The sequence below is a fragment of the Marmota flaviventris genome, chromosome 4, assembly GCF_047511675.1.
Source record: "Marmota flaviventris isolate mMarFla1 chromosome 4, mMarFla1.hap1, whole genome shotgun sequence".
Classification (NCBI taxonomy): Eukaryota; Metazoa; Chordata; class Mammalia; order Rodentia; family Sciuridae; genus Marmota; species Marmota flaviventris.
In genome coordinates, this window is record NC_092501.1 from 143,183,062 (window position 1) to 143,204,266 (window position 21,205).

The 21,205-nt window shown below is 40.6% G+C and overlaps 1 protein-coding gene across 1 annotated transcript in view; it reads left to right on the forward strand.

Annotated features, from left to right (window-relative positions):
- Flt1 (fms related receptor tyrosine kinase 1) overlaps positions 1 to 21,205 on the forward strand; it is a 173,868-nt gene that overhangs the window by 118,892 nt on the left and 33,771 nt on the right. Inside the window, exons 15-17 of the mRNA XM_027928878.2 lie at positions 918 to 1,049; positions 13,163 to 13,269; positions 17,546 to 17,678. Of these exons, the coding sequence (XP_027784679.2) occupies positions 918 to 1,049; positions 13,163 to 13,269; positions 17,546 to 17,678 (372 nt within the window). The remainder of the gene's footprint in view (positions 1 to 917; positions 1,050 to 13,162; positions 13,270 to 17,545; positions 17,679 to 21,205) is intronic.

Below are 21,205 nucleotides of genomic sequence, written 5' to 3' on the forward strand. Positions count from 1 at the left end.
TTCCTAATTACTTCCATTCTTTTTGATCTCCCTCCCTTTCTCAGCCCTTGCATTTGATTGTATATGTTGTGCTACATTTACTCATACTCATTCATTAAATACTTTCTGTATATTTTCTGTGTCTTGAAGCCTTTCAGGTGCCTGTGCATTCCTAGTATTCCTTCCATCACACCATGCTCTGTGGTACTTAATACTTGCTTTTACCATATGACATGTTGTGCCATTCATTTTTACATTTATTAAGAAGAAACTGCTTTCATTTTTACCTTAAGGTTGAGGAAACTAAAACTTTAGGAAGGTTAAGTAACTTGCCTGAAGTGAAAAAGGCTATAGTGGTAAGGCATGGATTCAAACCCAGCCCAAACTCTTTGCCACTATGCTATGCAACCTCACCAGGCTACATGACAAATGAAACATGATTTCCTTTGACCCATAGGCCACAAATGTGCTTTCAATTAAATGCATGATATTGGACAAGTTACTTGACCTTAGGGAATCTCAGTTTCATCATGTGTGAAAAAGACAATACCACTTTGCAGGGTGTTATGAATGTCAAGGTATGTTGAATTGCATGGGGCTTAGAAAAAGCCCCATGCTGGGAGTGAATGTAGTTGTTAGTATTAAATATGCTATTTTTGATACCTACATCTTTAAAGTAGGGAATGGCAGCTCCCCCTCACTTCTGCCTACCCCGTGGGACATCCACATCTCCATAGCTGGGATCACAACTTTCCTTGGTGAGGAAAGTGCTAGCAGAAAGCCTGGACAGCAGGAGAACAAATAAGCAGGGCTGCCACTGGTTAATCAGAGCTCAGATTTCCTCCTCCAAACTCAAATGGATAGGAAGACACTTGAGTTGAAGAAGTTGTTTTGTTTGTCATTCAGGTCCACTAATCTAAACATCTCTCACTCCTCAGGACTTATTTTAGGACCGGGAAACAGCACACTGTTTATTGAAAGAGTCACAGAGGAGGATGAAGGTGTCTATCAGTGCAAAGCCACCAACCAGAAGGGTGCCACGGAAAGCTCAGCATACCTCACCGTGCAAGGTAAACAGTGCATAGGAAAGCAACAAGACACTGTTCAGACACCTATTTCCCTGTTTGTTTAACTTCCCACCTCCCAGTCCCCTGCTGCCTGGCGCAATCTGTTCCTTCCCTGATCTCCTTCTCCTGCCTCCTGCCCCTCCGGGAAGGTACTGTCTGTTTCTGTCTGGTGAGGCACAAGGCAAAGCCCAAGATGGCCAGGCTAAGCACATACAATCTAAACCATCCCAGCAGGGGAAGTAGTTCCTGGAAGAAAAGAACTCCCACTGCTGACAGCATGGTTACAATGACCCACAGAGAAAGGCCTGAGTGGCCCACACCTGTGAGAAAGAACCCAAGAAGGGAGGGAGGGAGAGAGGAACCCACACTCTTCAAACTGCTCTTTTTTTTTTTTTTCCTTTTCAGATTCCCAGAAATTAGACATGTGCTTCTTGCCCCAATGTTTTCCTAAGCTGGTTTTTAACATGAATAGGCACAAAATATTATCAGGGAGAAGCAATACATAATAAACAGACCACATTTAAGAAAAATATTCCAGTGCTTCCTTTTTCTGGGCCTCAGAAAGTTTGTTGAGTGGCAAAACACAAAAAGGCCAAATTTTGCCCTTGCTTTGGCCATCTGGCTTCCATTTAGAAAACAACTTAGACCTCAGTTTCAATTCTCCAATGCTTAGAATCATCCAAAAACATAAAATTTACAGCATCATAAAATATCAAATTGGTACCTCTCAGATGTAAATATCAATGGCATTTTGAGGTCTGATATGAAAAGATGGAACTTGCTCAGAAGCCTGTTTCCAAATGCTCACTAGTGTACTTCAGAATATGCAAGTACTTCTGGAAGAGGGATTAAGAAGAAAGCAATGAACTTCAGTTCTTTTACCCTGGAAATGTAACAATGCTTAGCGAACATAACTCTGAGAATTCACACTCTCCATTCTTTTCTAGGAGATGTTTTAGAGTCTCCTAAAACTGAAGTACCACAAATTTATATTTTCAGGAAAAGTGAGAGGGTAGCATTCCCCCAAAGACTTCCAATAATGTCCCTACTTGCCTCCCAAATGATTCAAAACATTCTTTTCAACTGTTCTGCTCACACACAGAGGAAATGTGCATCTCGCTTGAATACTTCCTTCTTCAAATGGTTGCTCCTATCTTTTAAGAAGGACTTCCAATGTGACCTTAGGAGTGGTTACCTCAGGCCATGGAGAGCAGAGAGCAGGAAGGCCCCCTATTATCAGATCAAATGCTATTTTTCCCCATGTCTTCACAAGAACCCCATCAGATACACAGAACAGTTACTATCAACCTCTAAAGGGATAGGAAATGACTAACCTAAATCACAGTCAGGCAATCCCAGACCTGAAATGGAACTAGACTTTTTTCTTGGACTGGATTTAACCTACCACATGGCAGCCCTGCCTTGCTATTTCTGTCTTCCCAGCTTCTCTTCCAGGGAAAAAGGGTCAGCAATGACTGGACAGCTAATGACTTGGGAGAAGCTCCGGCATGAAGCAGAGTTGTTTATGCAAGTTAATAGGCCTCCCCTTTTCTGCTGATCTGGTTTTCGGAAACCACTTCACTTAAAACTGTGCTTTATTAGATCTACCCATCAAGCAAGACCACTACTCCTCCTTTTGCCATAAGGTTATTCTTTCATTGTTCAAGGCCAGATCAGTGCCACTAAGGAGACCCCCAGACTGGATTAGAGCCAGCACTGTGGCCACAGTGAGCCTGCTTCACCATAGATGCCAAGTGTGGCCTTTGTTCTTCATGTTCATCACACAGCCTAGAATGTCTTCTGTCCAGGCTCCATTCCAATTCCAGCCAAATTCTTCTTATCCTCCAAGGCCACTTTCAATACTTTCTACCTGTCCTTCAGGATGAATAGCAGAGTCACATCCTCATTCTCTTCTCTGCTCTCCCACATCATGGTTCTAGGCATTCACAGTACTTATTTATATTTGATTATTATTTCAGCCTTGATCAATGCTTCTCTTCCTACTGAATTGTAAGCTTATAAAGGCAGGAACTGTCTGACATTTCCTTGTATTCCATACCCATGCCCAGTGTTCAGCAGGAACCATATTTATTTAATATCTGTGTGTGCAGGTATTGTGCCAGACAACAAACAGTACAGTGAGCCCTCCAGATTCACAGGCCATGAATTCCCAGATTCAACCAACTGGTATAAAAAAATATTCAGAACAACAACAACAAAAAAAAAAACCTGCATCTGTCCTGAACATGAACATTTTTTCTTGACATTATTCCATAAACAATATAGTATAACAACTATTATACAGAGCATTTACATTGTATTAGGCATTATAAGTCATCTAGTGATGATTTAAAGTATACAGGAGAATGTGTGTAGGTTCTATGTTAATACTACACACCATTTCATTTAAGGAATTTGAGAAGCCCGGGGATAAAACTGTTTTGGATACCAGGATGGCAGTACTTAACCCTATTAAATCTTACAAAATCCAAAGAAGTGCACAGTGTTATTCTCAACCTATGGATGGGAAGATGGAAACTCACAGAAGGCAAACTGCCCCAAATCACAAATATATGGTGAGGCTGAAACTTAAGTCCATGTTGGTATTAACCTCAGGATGTTTCTACCTTTCCCCACTCTTCTTATTCTGAGAAGGAAGTTGTCAGCAAGGTCTTATAAAATTAAGCATTTGCCATCTTTCAGTTATTCTGTTGTTTTGGTTTCTTCTCTAAGTGCTTCTTAATTCCTTACACTGATTCCTTTCTCCTCTAACATTATGCTTTTCTGAAAAGTCAGACAACATAAAGAATACTACATCACTGAGAATTTCTAAAAGACTGTAGAAGCCTCTTGAGGAAAGCAGAGAGAGTTTTCACTGAAACTGTACATGTTGGCTGCCATTATAGATGTTCTGACCCCTATCATCTCTTGACTTCATCTCTCACCTCCCAATCCACCTTCCTACTTCTCTCAACCTCCAACAGTCCAGCCCCCAATACAGAGTGGTCCTTTTCAACAAGCTACCTTCAAGCCTGGGATCTCACAGTGGCTCCCAACTGCCCAATGCCCTCCTCCAGGTACACACAGCCCTCTCTTGGCTCCTTCTCCAGCCTCATCTCTCACTCTTCCCCACCCACCTCCAACACTCCCTAAACATCTGGGAGTCCCTAAACACACTCAGACTCCTCATGGCCTCTCTGCCTTTCCCCATCTTTTTCCTGTCGTCTGAACAACCTCCCCAATTGTTCTGCCCCTGGACAATCCCACTACTCATTCTTAGAGATCCACACTTGCTCTGGTATATTCTCAATTGACCTCCTACTTCACCATCATTTTTTCCCTCTGTGCTCCCATAGCACTTGATAGGTTCCTTGAAGGCAAAGCTTGCCACTATTTATTATTCATTTTTTTTATTCTAGAGTACTCAATAAACATTTGTTGGATTTACTCTATTTAGAAAACCATTATTTTATGTCAGAAAAAGGAAATACATCAACATACTGGTTTAGGGCAACAGAGAGAAGCCACATTCAATAATCTGTTAACTCAACAACTTACTTATCTGCTCAGAACTATGTAGAATATGGAAGTGTGAGCCTCCCTAACCTTGGTATACTCTGAAAACCCAGTTAAAGTAAGGTCAAGGTGCACATGAACCACGTCAACAAACATTTTGAGCTCTCCCAAGAACAAAGAAGAAACACCAAATGGTATAAAAACATACTACACAATGCCACTAGGAAGGGCTAAAGGCTTTCATAGAGACTAAGAAGGATATGAAGTATGACTTAATACTGTGTCCTCTAGAATGGTAAGGTCGAAGAGGTTGAAATTGAGATGACAGCAAGTTATGCAACAACTTTGGATATCCCTCTTGACAATAACAAAGCCTAAATAATCCTAGCTAGTCCCTACTGGCTAGTCCATTGCATTTTGTATGAAACTGATACTTCCATCTCCCAACCTCTTCTCTGTTATGTGGCATAGAATGTGGCCTTATCCTCTGAGCTCTTGTTTGTAATGTTTTCTCCTGCTTTCAGAACAATATCTGTATCCAACCTCTTTGCTTAAAAATTATGGTTAGCTGAGAAAACAGATGACCTGATCTGCAATCATGAAAACACTTAGGTTCATTTATAAAGGAAACATAAATAAATGGAGCCATTTATATGAATAAGATAATTTCTGAATAATGCAAAAAAACATTTTTTTAGGATATTTAACCTAGAAAAGAGATAACATGGGAACAACATGTCTGTTTTCTTCAAATACTTACAGAGCTTTCTGACACAGGCATTTAACTCATTATTTGACACATCAAGAAAAATAACTAGAACCAAGGAAAGGAAATGGTAGTAAAGTTTCCAGGACACAGGTTTCAGATCCATATAAGGATATAGTTTGGAACAGGAAGAATTTTTGGAAGTTGATACTACGTGGATCTTAGGAAATCCTGACTGTATGAGTCAGGTGCAGCACCTTGAATAGAAGTACTTTAGGCTCCTTGAAAAAATTTAGGTTCATCATGGGATGTGGTTTCAAAACAGTTGACTATAATTATCTGCTCAGTAATTTTACAAATGAAATTGGATTCTTACTCTAAATCATTACTCATATCACCCTGGTGACTGTAAAACATTACCTAGATTTAGACTTGATTTCCTGTTAGATGCACATGGACCCTTCAGACTGACCTATCTTGTCAAATTGAGTTTAGGAAACGAAACCAGGCATACAAGTTGTGTCTGTGGCTATGTTTAACAGATTGAAAGAGGTTCAGGAATTAGCCAGGAAGGAAACTGTCTGCTCTTTTTATTTCCTTTGAAAAAGGATTCCTATACTCATAGATAAAACAATGTGTTATTTTTGCATCTGAAAAGGATGAATGGACGGTGGAGTCAAAGTAGCTTCTTTAAATAATCACAGGTCTTGTTTGGTTTGGACCTAGCCTAAGCACAAGTGGAGTTTTCAAAAGGGAAGTCCAATATTAAGACCAACAACAGAACTGTTCACAACCAAAACCATTTCTGAAATTAACATAGCACTCAACAGCCCACAGAATTCTATGAGACTGTTACAATGAAAGTGTAACACATTTTCATTATTATTGCAATGAATATATACAAAAACTTTCTTACAGCAAATTTAAGCCTTACTATATTTCAACAGCATTTATAATTAGGAGAAAAACAACTTGAAGAACAAAAAAAAAGTTTTTTGAAAATGATTAATGGGTTCAAAAATGACAGAAAACACAAAAAGACTTCCTTGGGATCTTGCATTCTAAATACCTGGCACAGCATATAGGTGTGATTTGCAAAGTTCATGCCACAATAATTGCATATTAACATTTGAGAAAGGACTAGAGGAGTTATATACTATGTGCTCTAATAAAATTCCAAGATCAAGAATAGAAAAAGCTCAAAATCAAATTGTCTTGGGTCTGCAGCCACTACAATTTTATCACCTTTGGTCAGCTTTCAGTTCATCTTTGGCCCTCTTTTGGTCCCTACCTTCATTCCCCTCTCCCTGAATCCTGCCCCCTATTCTCTCCCCTGGTTATCCTGGCACTGAGGAAGGATGTAATAAACTAATCCACATGACCATGTTGGGGACTAATGTTGTTTCTCTCATGGGTGTTATAATTTCAAAGGAATTCCCAAGGAGAGAAAAGTGCTCAAATAGATTAACTAATTCCACATAGGAGGACTAGGGGCAGGGATACACAGGACTTTTTACTTCAACTCTAACATAAGGCTGGCCTTGGTTATGAATTCAAAAATGGTGACAGAATTTAGTTAGGGTGATTTGAGATCTTTGTAGGTAGTTCTTAAGGCAAAATAATTTTAAAAAAATCCACTTTAATTCCTCCTGTGGAAACTAGGATGATGTAAAACTGCACAGGGCATCACAGAATTGAGCGTTAGGCTTAGTTAGCAAACTTGGGGTTGGCCAGGTGAAGGACTGGTCCTAGTAATTATACCTTATGCTTATTAAATATGCAATGCACTGTTTTAAGCAAGTGTGTACACATTACTTAATTTTTTGCAATCCTACAAGAAAATACAGTTCTCTGAAAGTAAGAATCTAGGCACAAAAAGGTTTAATGATTCGTCAATATCAGGGCTAGGAAATGGTACTGAGTTTGATCCCCTGTACCCACCCCCCCACCCCCCCCCACCCCCGCCAAAAAAAAAAAGAAGAAGAAGCTAAAGAAGCTTACTAACCCTTAGAGGATTGTTTTAAGGATTAACATAGTTAATATAGTATATATCCTATGATAAAAAAGGTTATAAGTTATTAGCTAACATTATTGTTTATTAATATGATGTACGGATCCCATTTCAGTACAACTTTCTGTATTTTACTCTTCTGAACTTAGCCAGTAAATCACCCAAGTGGTGTTCCAAACCACACAATTCCTGTTTAGCTGAGGGATTTGGTTTGTGGTATTAAAAACTAATGTCATAAATAGCAATTTTAAACATATTTACCTAAATTACTCTTGAAAATGTACTTCAAATTTAATCTGAATACAGTATTTCCACACATCTGTCCTAAGATGGATTCCAAATCAGCATTAACAGGTTCCTAAAAAACCTCAAAGTAAAATAACAATAGAGCCAGAGAATAAAACTAAACTACCCTGTGTTGTCATGCAAATTTCGCAGGAAGGTGGTAGCTCAGCAGTCTGCAGAAAATGATGGATACTTGGGTCAAATCTAATTAGTTTTAGGGGAAAAAAAAAAATTGTGATACACGCTGTATGTTTGGATGGTTGGAAAAAATAAATCTTGCCCTGGTGGACTTAAAAGTGATAAAGGGGGAAAAAAAGGAACAGAGGAAGCCTACCAGGTAGGGGCTGTTATCCCTGCTTTTTATGAATCTGGAAATGGATGCAGAGTCCTTGATCTACAAATTGGCTACTCAAAGGGTCACATGATTGCTTCTTGCCCATTCTTGATGAAATGTGTACTTAGTCCCTAAGTCAAGGCAGGTGCTGGGGGCCAAGGTACCCGGGTGGTTTGCTTCTTGGGAAACCATCTGGAGCCCACTGGCTCTATTGTCTGGGACTCTAGCAGTTGGGTGCCACACAGTGCCAGGGCTGTATGCTGCTGCCAGACCACATAACTCAGGCCATGTGTACAAGAAGCCTCCATCACCATCAGAAAGGCTCAGGCCACTGCGCAGCTGCAGAGACCCTAGACAAGACACAGCACACTTCAGAATTCAAAAAACCCTGCATGGAACCTGCCCTTCCTATTTCTGAAGGAATGACATGAAGCCTGAGAGGACGACTTACATGGAACACTGTACGATAACATCAGCAATCTGTAATAAAAGGCACAATTACCATATACTCTTCAAATTAGTTATATTCTTCTAAGTATCCCAAATAAAAATAGTCCTGTACTGTGTCTTGAAGCTGGCCTTTGACACACATCACATGGGAGTGATGTCCCTGAGACCCAGCACAGGCTTCTAATTATTATCAAATCCCACCCACATTTCCGCTGGCCTCCTTTCCCCTGCCATGCACAGCTGGGCTATTTCATGCACTGAGCTCATAAGCTGTCATTGGTAAGTGAAGCTGGATGTAGTCAGGCCAGTATATATATATGGACATCTGACTGCAGAGAAAACACCTAAGGGCTTATTATTTAAATCAGCCTGTGAGCATAGGATATCCTGCTGGTGGCATTTCAAATGGATAGAGATACAGCTATCAAAGGGGATACAGCACAGATGCTACATCATATACTGTAAAATTCTTTGTTTTATTTATATTTTTATGAAGTAGTACTGAATATTATCAATATAAGTAGGTCTTTCTTGCCTAATACATGTTCATCTTGAAGATAATTTCAAAGAGCTGATTCCTTAACTGTGTTTGTACACAAATATAGTCAAGTCCTTCTGAGAGGAATTTTGCTTGAGTAAGGACTGTGGAATCAGACTTTGGGGGTCAGCTTCCTGCCCCATAGAATGCAGTGGGAAAGTTCCCACAACCAGAGGGGGCCTCTCACAGCACATTCCAGGCGGGAAGCATCTGCAGAGGTTCTATGAAGACAGTGCCATGTCTCAAGATGCTATCAGCATTTGTGACAGCCAAAGCCACTGTGCCATGCCCTGAGAAGATCCAAATCAAATTCCATAAACTTATTATTTGCAGCATAAGCAAGGGTGTGTGCACACATGTGTGTGGATGTGTGTGTCCATATAGCAATGCAGCATTAGGCCTTACACTGTAGAAGAAATCCACACTCCTGAGTTTACAATATTCCCACCATCAGGACGCACAGTAAGAGAAAAGCTTATCTTACTTTGAAACCTCTATAAGGAAGTTGTTCTCAATCTCATGAGGTTCAGGGAAACTTAACCACAAGTTGACAAAAAGACAAATGAAGCCAAATTCATGAGTTCACTTGACACTATTTTCAGGCTGTCTCCTATTTGCCAGGCACTCTTCCAAAAATGGGATACAGCAGCAAAAAGAAAACCATGATCCTACATTCTGTTGTTTCACTGAGAACTCTGAACATGCTCATCAGTTCAGATCTGAACACCAACCACACCCTCTCTCTTACCATTATATACCACTTCCTGGAATAAATCTGGGACATAAGTGGTGGTCCACATACTTACTAAATTAATATGTGGGAACAGGGATTTATTGTTGTTGTTTTGTTGTAGTTTTTGGTACAAGGGATTGAACTCAGGGGAACTTAACAGCTGAGCCACATCCTCAGTCCTTTTTTTTTGTTTTGAGACAGGGTCTCACTAAGTTGCTTAGAGCCTTGCTAAATTGCTGAGGCTGGTTTTGAACTTGCAATCCTTCTGCTCTCAGTATCCAGAGCTGCTGGGATTATAGATGTGTACCACCATGCCCGGCAGACCAGGGATTTGACCTTGAACTCACGAAAGCCTCATGAAACTCTTTGGAGACAAAAAAAGCAAAATAATAATTTATCCATTCATCTGAGGAGTTGTATGAATAAGATGAATAAGACATGGCCTCAGCTGGAAAGCTTGGGAGAAAAAGTATGGAGATCCAGAAGAGCTAGTGTACTATGTATTTATTTATTTAGGTACTGGGGATTGAACCCAGGGGCTTTTAGTCACTGAGCACCACCCCCAGCCCTTTTTAAATTTTTTTTTTTTTTTGTAGTTGTAGATAGATAGAATGCCTTTATTTGTTTATTTTTATGTGCTGCTGAGGATCGAACCCAGCGCCTCATGCATGCTAGGCAAGCTCTCTGCCACTGAGCTACAGTCCCAGCCCACTGAGCCCCCTTTTTATTTTGAGACAGGGTCTCGATAAATTGCTTGAGGACCTTGCTAAGTTGCTGAGGCTGGCTTTGAACTTGCAATACTCCTGCCTCAGCCTCTTGAGCCCCTGAGATTATAGGCTTGTGCCACTGTGCCTGGCAAGCTAGTGCATTTAAAAAGTGGTAAGTATTTTGGAGCAAGTGGGAGGGCAGCAGGAGGTGAAACTAAAGAGATAGCCAACATTGAACATAAATAACCTAAGCATTTCAAGTTTTGTTTTTGATTTTGTCTTTGTTTTTAATTGAGGTACTTCTCATGCATGCTGGGCAAGAAGTCTGCCACTGAGCCAGACCTCCAGTTCAGGATTTGGATTTCTATCTTGGTGATGACGGAGAGCAAATGCTGAAACTAAGGCAGAGGAGTAACCAGACTGAATTTGTGTTATGGGATTACCACTCTGGCTGCAGAGGTGGAGAAGACACAGCAGACAGTTAAGGCTAGGTGGGAGACTACCACAGTGGTCCAGATGAGAACTGTTAAGGCCTTACTTTTAGACGGTGACAATGGGGAGGAGAGGAGATGACAAATTCAAAAGCTGTGGAAACAGAATGGGAAGGAGTCTGTGAGGGACTGCATGGAAAGAAAATGCCAATTTCCCCTCTATACTAAAAGACACTTTGTGGCGGAGAATGAGGCCTATAGGAAGTGATTAATATGCACTTGTAAAGGCCAAAAAGATAAGAAAGGAGGAGGAAGTGGCATGCTCTTGGAGGCATGGCGGTTAAACATGCAGAGTCAGATAACCTAGGTTAAAATCACAACCCCACTACTTTCAGGCTGTGTGACTTTGGGGAAATGGCTTAATCTCACTGTTTCAATTTCCTCACTCATAACATAGGAATAATCTAGTTTGTGGGACTGATGTGTTGGCAAATGGATGCATGCCCATTCTACTCAATATTATCGTTTTGCTATCTGCAGGATTCTAACGTGTGTTTGCTATGATTCAGGATAAAAAAAAAAACTCCAATGACTCCAAATGTCTGCAACATTTAGTTTTAACCATCATGCAATACATAGTTCTCTATGCTTTGGTCCTTTTCTGTGACCTGTATCATACTGCCCTATCATCTCCCAGGTCTGGGTCTTACACCATTCCTGTTTCCTATCCTGCCTTCCCCTGGTGTTTTAATTAGCTTTTTCACTGATGTAACTAAAAGATCTGACCAGAACAGTTACAGAGGAGAAAAGGTTTGTTTAGGGGCTCATGGCTTCAGAGTTCTTAGTCCACAGAAGGCTGACTCCATTCCTTGGGGCTCGAGGTGAGGTAGAATATCATGGTGGGAGAATGTGGTGGAGGGAACTCATATCATGGTGATCAAGGAGCAGAGACTCCAAGCTCCAGATACAAAAAATACACCCCACAGCCACACCCCCACAGTGAGCCACTTCCTCCAGCCACAACCCCACCTACCTCCAGTTACCACTCAGTTAATCACATCAGGGATTAATTCACTGATTAGGTTAAGGCTATAGCCCAATCATTTTTCCTCCAATCCTCTTGTATTGTCTCATATGTGAGCTTTTGGGAGACACCTCCTATCCAAACCATAATACCTGCCTTAATCTCTGCACATCATAATCCTTTTCAAATACCACTTCTTCTGGAAAACATTACATTTAGAATCTCTGAAGCTTTTAAAAATCAAATTTCTCTGTATTTGCCTTAAGTCTCCTGGTTAGGTCTGAATGGGCTTCTTGGCAGTGGCAACTCTCCCTTACTCATTTTCCCTATTTCCTATGGCACCTATCTTTGCTTTAGCAAGATTTAATACATCTTTGTTGAACTGAAGTTGGGACCTACAAGATGAAGCATTTATGAAATTGAGATTACTACCACTTACTTCACAGTTCACAGGGTGGTTGTGAGTGCTTGGCATATAAAAGTATCATCATTCACATCATCATTTCTAAGAAGAAAAAGTTTCACTTGTTCTTGGCCTACCATAATATAACCTGTCTCATTTTAATGAGTTGGAGGATAATGGCATTATTTTAGAATTCCTGGAAAATTGTCCACCAGAGTCAATACATAGGGAACCACAACTGTGGCCCACCAGGGATTCGTTCCTTAACAAATACTGGAGGCATCGCTTAAAGACTATGCATTTTTTTATTTTCAGTCTTGAAGGATTCGTGCTCAGCTCTTGATCTCTATAATCTTGGGAAATGAGGTGACTGGGAAGGATACAGCAATCACCTCCTCTCACCTTAGCCCATGCAAGCCAACTACTGATGAGGTTTGAAATAGAGCCCCAGCTGCAGGGAGCAGGACTGTGGGTGGTTTGGACTGGCTTCTCCAAAAGGACCAAGCAGGCAATCGTGACAGTCCTTGAGTTTTATTTTTATTTTTTAAATCTACTTTGAAGAATTTTGTGAGTCCCAAAGGAACTCTTTTATGTCATTTTTTTTTTCTTTTTCTTTAGAATTTCCTCTAAAACCCATCAGGGAGATTTAACATATTCCAGATTTAGCACTTTAATGGGCTTTTGTTTCTGCCTTAATTTTTCCCCATTTTTAATTTTTCCTCTGATTTTTAATTAGCTATCTCTGGGATTACAGAGTTTGCAAACTCAACAGCAGAATTTCCGGAAAGTCTTTCATGTATGAGTTCATTATGGTAATACTGTGTACCCTGCCTCACTCAGAACATAAGTCTCAGTCTCTGAGGCTCATTCTGCACCAGGATAAACCACTTAGGGGCACTGGCCTTTTAACAAAGGCGCAAAAAAACTTAGTTTCAGTTCATCTTTTTAGCATCATCTTGGTAATTTTTCTCTCTCCAGGAACCTCAGACAAGTCTAATCTGGAGCTGATCACTTTGACATGTACCTGTGTGGCTGCGACCCTCTTCTGGCTCTTGTTAACTCTCTTTATCCGAAAGCTGAAAAGGGTAAGAACATATCAGATGAAGTTCTCTGCTCCTTTTTACATAATATTCTAAACTGCCTGATCTGCTGTCTAGAACAAGTACTACACAATGTTAGACTCTCTTCTTTCCCTTCCTTCTAGTTCCTATCTCTGATATGATGAACACTGAAACAAGATAATGAAAATATCTTTAGACAGTGGTGTGTTCAAATGAAAGGCTAAAACAATGAACAGATAAATATTTCTCAGGAACAGAAGGATGTCTTTAATCTAAAAAGCTTGTAATTAAGTCTTCTTTGTTTTGTTTTTGGTGATGGGGACTTTGCACATGCTAAGCAGGCATTTGCACATGCTAAGCAGGCATTCTACAACTGATCTATACTCCCAGCCCTGTAATAGTGTCTCTAAGTTAAATTGAGCTTGGGTTCTGTAAATTCTTCATTGCCTTCATCTTACACTCTGCTAAAAAAATAAAAGTAAAATTAAAACCCACCTTTGATTTGGCTCTCATAACATCACAAATAAGGACACTTTTGTTCCAATACCGTTTGGATCCCACCATAACATTGTGTCCAGTTGGAACTCAGAACATCAGAGTTCTACAGTTAGACCTGCAATACAACCTGCTTCTCTATGATTCAGTGGGAAGACTAACATTCATGCCTCAGATATTCACTGTCACCTCGTTGGGTGCAGAGTGCTAGGCTCTGTTCCAGGCTCTCTGGTGACAGTGAAAAGAAAATGCTACAGTGTGCAATCTGGGAGGAGACTGACTTGAATCAACCACACAAATTTCAAACTGCAACTCTTATGCTAGCGGAATGATGTCTAAGAGGGGCAGTCAGGCAAAGAATAGAGGGAAGAGTGTTGAAAACAGAGGGGAAAACACGTCTGAGGCTGGGGCAAGGGAAGGGAAAATAATGAGAATGAGACTAATAAGAGGTCCAGTAGGACTTCAGTGGTGAGAGCAAATAGCATAAGATATGAGGGTAAGCTGGCAAGGCCAGGACTGGGCCGCAAAGGCTGGTTAGGGAGGGACTTGTAGGCCATAGTAAGAAATCAAGTCTGTATTCTAAATGCTATGTCAAGGGCTGGGGTGGTGGCTCTGCAATAAAGCGATTGCCTACCGCGTGTGAAGCCCTGGGTTGAACCTCAGCACCACATATAAATAAATATAAATAAATTTTAAAAAGGTATTGTGTCCAATTATAACTAAAAAATAATTTTTTAAAAAAAAAATAAGCTATCAAGCCTTGTGGATGGAGGGATGTTAGGCAAAGGTTGGGGATGGTAAGTGTGACAGATATACATCTAGAAAGATTATTTGGGGTTCAGTGGGGAGAATGGACCAAAGGAGTGAGAGTGAATAGAAAGGCACCCAGGAGAAGACTTACAATAAATAGTTAAAGTAAGAAATGATGGTAGGGATGACCAAATGATTAAAGTTGAGAAATATTTAGGAGGTAGAATGAATAGGACTCAAGAAGGGTCAAGGAAACCTTTCTAGAGATTAACCCTTATTAATGTGACAGGTCTCGTGGGAAGCTGTTTATGTAATTAATACATAATCCTTATGTATCCTTAATACAGTTAATCCTTTCCAAAATATTATTCTCATTTATAGATAGGAAACTGAGGCTCAGAAAGATAAGAAAACTGGTTTAAGTTACTATAATTAGAGCTTAGTTTTGAACACAGGCTCTTTGATATTCAAAACCCATAAGGCACACTTGATAACGCTGGTATGAGAGGCAAAGCTAGGCACCACCCTCATTGGTAAATGTGTAACATCAGGTTTTTGTTTGATTGGTTTTAAGACATGACAATTAAGGCCACTGCTTTTGAAGAAAACAAGGTCACACAATAGTTTTGAAAGGCGAGACATATCACATAGGGAAATACATCTAACAAAGGCAAAGCTTGCCAAGTCTGTAAGAGAGGTACAAAGCTATAGGAGTTCAAAGGAGGAGAGCCGGGAGAAAAGACCTCAGAGAAAGCGATGCTTGAAATGACTTTGAAAGTTGTAGCTTGAAGGAAAGAAGCAGAAAAACACAGCTGACTCCACCCCTTTCTTATTCCCCAGATTGGGGAAGCAGTCTGGTTATTCAGCATAAGGGAAGACAGAGGAAATACTACTAGAATAATAAATTTAGACCATATTACAGAGGTTCCTTCTATTTCTAAAATTCTGTGAAATTTTGATGATGGGAAGCAAAAGATCTTTATCCCCAAAACAGAATGCCTCTAAAATTTGTGGGAGGCGAAGAGAATAAGGCACCAAAAATATTTCCATGTGGTTTCTCTAACTGCAATATCAATTTCTCACCAATAAAAACTATATCTTATCTTATTATCCCCACTCTGCTATACCAGGGTTAAAATTGTAACTAACATTTATTAATGCTTACTATAAACTGGGTCCTATTCTAACAACTATACATGGACTGTTTCATTTGATATTCACAACCCTGGGAGATCGGTACAATTATTTTCACTATTTTCCAAATAAAGAAACTAAGTAAGCTTAGAGAGGTTAAACAACTTGCCCAAGGTTATGTGACTGCTCAAAGGTTGAGCTGTGACTCAAACCCATGCAGTCAGCCTTCAAGCCAAGCACCTAGTGGCTGTTCAGTGTTACTGTCAATTGAGAGAATAAATATTTTGTCAACTAACATTTTACTATCATGCTGCCCTCAAAGCCCTTGCTTAACATCTGTGTGGTGTTTTGTCTCATCTGCCATATTGAGATAAACCATAAAATTCCGTAACTATCACACGGGAACACTATCTCCAGTTGCCCAATTCTCAGCCCCTGTCAACATTACTGCCAATGCTTCCACACTTCCTACATAAACCCAATATGCCCCGTGCCAGGTTCCAGCTATCCTATTCTCTTTGAAGGCTGGAGACTGTTTTTCATAGCCTTGGCTATATTGAACATAAAAGCTAATCCAGTAACTTCTCTCATGAGCACCCAGCACCCTGAACTAAAATTTATACTGATCTACAGGCTTTCAGATTGATAAACCTTTACAGTCTAACACCAATGACAAATGCTATTAGTGACAAATGTGCTCTATATCTTTGATTTCTACTATTTATGGAGGCCAGGCAAACCTTTCTGCCTTGAACTATTTGTCACACATTTTCGTGATAATTGTTGTTAGAAGGAAAACGACTCCAAGTGATGGATTAGGTGAGCTGTAATGGCCCAGATCAGTGTGAGTAAGGACTGAAGAATGTAGTGGGTGTGAAATGGTATGTACAGAAGGGCTATCTTCTTCACTCCACCTCTGATTCCAGTTGGGGAAAAGTCTGGAAAGCAGGGCCCCAAACCTCATTTAAATGAAATTTACATAACTTTTAGGCAAGAGTTATATGTGAAAGCCTGCTTCTTTCTGTCCTGCCCAAGAGCCTGCCCACAGAAATGCAAATATCGATTCTGCCACTTTTCCCATTAATAGGAAATATACACATCGACATAAATCTGACATTAAATGTAAGTCCAATTACCTATGGTCTGACATATAGGGTACTTTCTGAGCTTGATATGCATTACCAAGAAAGCAAGCACCTCATGGCAGATGCCTGTCTTAGATACTTGCTATCCTACCAAAAGCCAAATGAACTCAGAATGTGGTTGTGTTTAATGTGGTTGTGTTTTACCCCTTGACCTTTGAAATAATCAACTTCTATTTCTTACCAAAGGTTACTCTTATTGTAATCTCACCAATGGATTGTATAGTGTTTTCCAGTAGCTGAATCAACTAAGAAGTCCAGTCTACTGAGGGTTTAAACACTTCATAAGCTATGTGCATTCACTACCCCACAGATCCTGCATTTACTTACCACTCTGGCCTTTCTTGTAAATGCAGAAAAGTCACAGTTCACCTTACTACTGGCCTATCTGTAATGTACATTCAGCTTGTACAGAATAGCCACAGAAAACTATTTTTAGTCATTGTTTGGGATGATTTTATAACAACAGCTTTGCATTTTTTAGAAAAACTACCACATAATTGTCTCAGAGCAAGCATGACATATAAGGTCACTAGAAAATTTGAGTATATTTTATACAAGATAGGATGGTAGAGCTAGTACTGCAGAAATGCTCATGAGAATAGTAAGGAGTTGTTTTGTGGAGACTGCACACTTTGGGGAGAGGGGTACTCTCTGGACCTGACCACATAGTTCCAACCAAATAACCCAAAGCAGCAGAAATATTATCTTCCATTTAAAATCTGAGGTTTTTCAAATTGTTTTCTTCTTGGTAACTTTGAGGTCTTCTTATTTTTCAGTCGTCTTCCCAAATAAAAACTGACTATCTATCAATTATAATGGACCCAGATGAAGTTCCCCTGGATGAGCAGTGTGAGCGGCTCCCCTACGATGCCAGCAAGTGGGAGTTTGCCCGGGAGAGACTTAAATTGGGTAATATACTTGTTCAACAGCCTCATGAACCTATCTGAGCCCCTACTTCATGCAGAACATTGTGCTTTGAGGGATGCAAAAGTAAATAAGTTGTGGGATTCTACCCTCCAGCTGTCCACAAACTAGCATGGGAGATGTACACAGAGGTCAAAAATCCTAATGGAATGCTGAGACAACAGTACAAGATGATAAGGGAGCACCTGTGTGTTCATTCAGTATTTCTTAAGCCCCATCTCTGAGCAGCAGATGCTAGTCTAAGCCCTGAGAATACAAAGGTATTTGGGTTTGGGTCTCCTCCCTCAAAGGGCTGGTATGGAGATAGATGCAAAATAGGTAAGTGAAGGGAAAGGGGGAAAGAGGAGCTCTCATGGGAGGCTTATAATTGCCAGCACTCTTAAGTAGAAACTATTGGGAAGTTAGCCACGTGAGTCCCAGAACATAATTCAGGATGGCAAGTAACAGTGAAATTAAACATTTGGTGAAAGAGTTGGTACTCTTCAAGGATGTGGCTCAAAACTTCTCTGCGCAAATTCCCAAATTATAACCTTGGAGTTTCCGGGAGTGTTGGGAACGTCCAGACAGAGTAGAAAGCCCTAGGGGATCATTTAAGTTTCATTTTTGAAGAGCACAAACTTGTTTTCCAGGTAGGGCAGATGCTGTAAACAGCAGACAAATGTGCTTTCCCTCAGCTTACCCCTAGTTCCTCCAACTCAGACGTCACAATGCACATTAATCTCCAACCCATGGTGCTACAAAACAATTGGAACCTCAATCACTCCTACCCAAAATGTTTGGACTGTGGCTTCTGAAAGTTTTCCACTTACTCCTGTGTATGCCAGAGTCATTAGTGGTTGGAACTAGGAAAACAGATTGTGAGTTCAGTGTTCCTGGAGTTTGTCACTCTCAGTGTGAAGAGTCCCTATTCCAAATCCAATGACTTGACCCCTCTCCCAAGCTATACTGGGGGCATGGATGGACAGAGAAGAGGGTAAAGTGGCTAGTCTTCCTTTTCTGTAGGGTCTTGAAATGTTCTGCTTGGTTTAAGAAAGGACAGCATCAAGTTAGGTTCTGTTTGGCTTGGGGAAAAAGTTTGAGAGACAGGAGAAAAGTCAGCAATGGCTACTGACAGGAAAAAATAAATAAAAAAAGCAATGAACTAAATTAAGTTAAGGGCAGGTGGCACACTGGATGAGTGCCTTTTGCAAGTCTAAATTACATGGCAGCTAGCCCAGCCCCTCAGTAACCTTGGCAGAGAACATCAGATCATTTTCCCACAAGCATGAGCCTCACTGCTTTCCAGAGTTACTAGTCACAAATATGCTTCTTCCAGGACAGGACACATGAGTTTTCCCTCCCGGCCCTTCATTCCTCCCTGGTATCACTGTGATCCATTGAGGGAGATTGTTAACCCTTCTCCTAGAATTCTCCTGGGGGAATAATCCCATTTCAGGCATTTTTTTTTCCTTATTGAAAATCTTTCTTATCATTCTTTTCCTTTCTGGATTTGCCACATGCTATGATCTGGCTGGTTTCCATTTAACTGTCTTTAATGGGTAGGAGAAAGAATGTCAAGTCTAACTTTGTCTTTTAATGCATAGTGTGGCTGCAAGTTTACAGGAATGTTCCTCTGATTAACGTGGGAGCAAGGAGGCCCAAGACTTCTTTGTTTTGTAAGCCAAATAAGTGACAGAAAGTAATATGAAGTAACGTCTGGCAAGTGAAAGTAACCAAGATTATATCCAGATCGATGAAAAGAAAAGCTGCTTTGACGGGCAGAGTTACACTGGGACTGGAACTATAGAGAAAAATATAGACCAAGGAATGATTTCAGCTGTACCTGCTCTGTTGGTCACTATGAACAGCCTGGTGAGGGAAGGCAAAATTTATGGTAACTGATCGATGGATTCAGTTGGAGCCTGGGTCAAAGGTGCTGCTACCATTGAAACTCCTAAAACCCAAGAACAAAAAGAATCCAGCACCCCCCTCACTTTTTTTCATGATTTCTCATTAACCCTGGGAAAGAATTCAGCACCTCTAAATTTATCACAGAAATTAGGATAATGTCTGACATTGCATCTTTCTATTGGAAAATAATTTAAAGGCAGAATTACCTAATATGGGAAACCACACAGGGAGTCTCTGGGATTTGGCAAGTACACAGTGCCTGGACTGGTGTTGCATCTTTTGAGACCAACCCTCCCTGAATGCCAGAAAGGGGCCCAATTCTTGCTGTCCTGTACTCTCCCCAGAGTGGCCAGGAGTCCTGGATAGTCCAGGACATTCTTGGAGAAAATTCCAGTATTCTTGCATAGTATGACAATGACCTAACACATTTCTGAGCTAGTTTGTAGCATTCCAGGCACTACACTAAGGAGAATTTCAAGGGAAAGGGATGGAGAAAGGTCAAGTCCAGTGCAACTGTGCTCCCTGAAACTGGAACCATGGGTCTGCAAAAGAATTCCAACACATCAGATGATTAAAGAGTCCATAATAGCTTCATGCTGTTTTATGAGGCAGCAATCAACTTCCAAGAGTATAAGTGAAAAGACTGAGAGAAGCCAAGTGAGAACCAATGTATTCTCACTGACAGACGCAAAGCCCCCAAACACTTGTTAAAACAAAGTGTGTTATGATGGCTGAGAAGGGAATGCATGGGGGCGGAAGTTGTAGAAAGAGAAAGGATTCCATGTGCCCAGAACAGGCAAGGGTCTTAGGAGTGTGTGGAGAGACTATCACAACACTTTTCCTACTAGATGATGGAAGGCACACTGTGGAAGGAAAACACTGTTTTTTAACCCTAAATAAAGCAGATAATAAACCTCCAACTGAAATATAATTTTACCAATCCGGGAAAGACGTAATTTCCAAGTGCAGCACTTTCATGGTACACTGGATGCTTTTGTATTCAAACACAGGGTACCCGTTCTATTTCTTGGACAATTTTACATGAAGAAAAAACCAGAGACTGTATCTTTGCCCATGTTGCATGCACTGGGAGGAATGGTATTCAGTAGTCACCACAGGAAAAACATGTCATCTCACTACTGTTCCCCTCCTAAAGCAGAGCATGTCGCTCTGAGACAGAGAGAGACATCCACACAGAGGCACTTGTGATTATGCTGGTAACTGAAACTTTCCCATGTCCTAACTGGATGCCTGGGATGGGGGCAGTAGAAGAGATAAAGCAGAGGCAAGATGAAGACATTTTTGTCACAGAGAACTGTAACGATTCTAATACAATGAGGAAGTAGGAAAGCTTTATTACAAACCTTACAAGAAATTTAAAAATATACAAATGTATGTATGTGTATGTAAATGTGTGTGAATATGTGTGCATCAATCTCCTGGTCTCCATCCCACAGCCCCCTCTTGTTACCTATGACTGTATGAGGCCTGCCTTACATAGCCCATGAATTTCTGAATTCTCTCCATTCTGCATCATCTGTACAAGGGACCTGCTCTACACCTGGCACTGGGTGAAGTACAGGAAAGGTTCAGACAGCATCCTTGCCCATCTGAGTCAACTT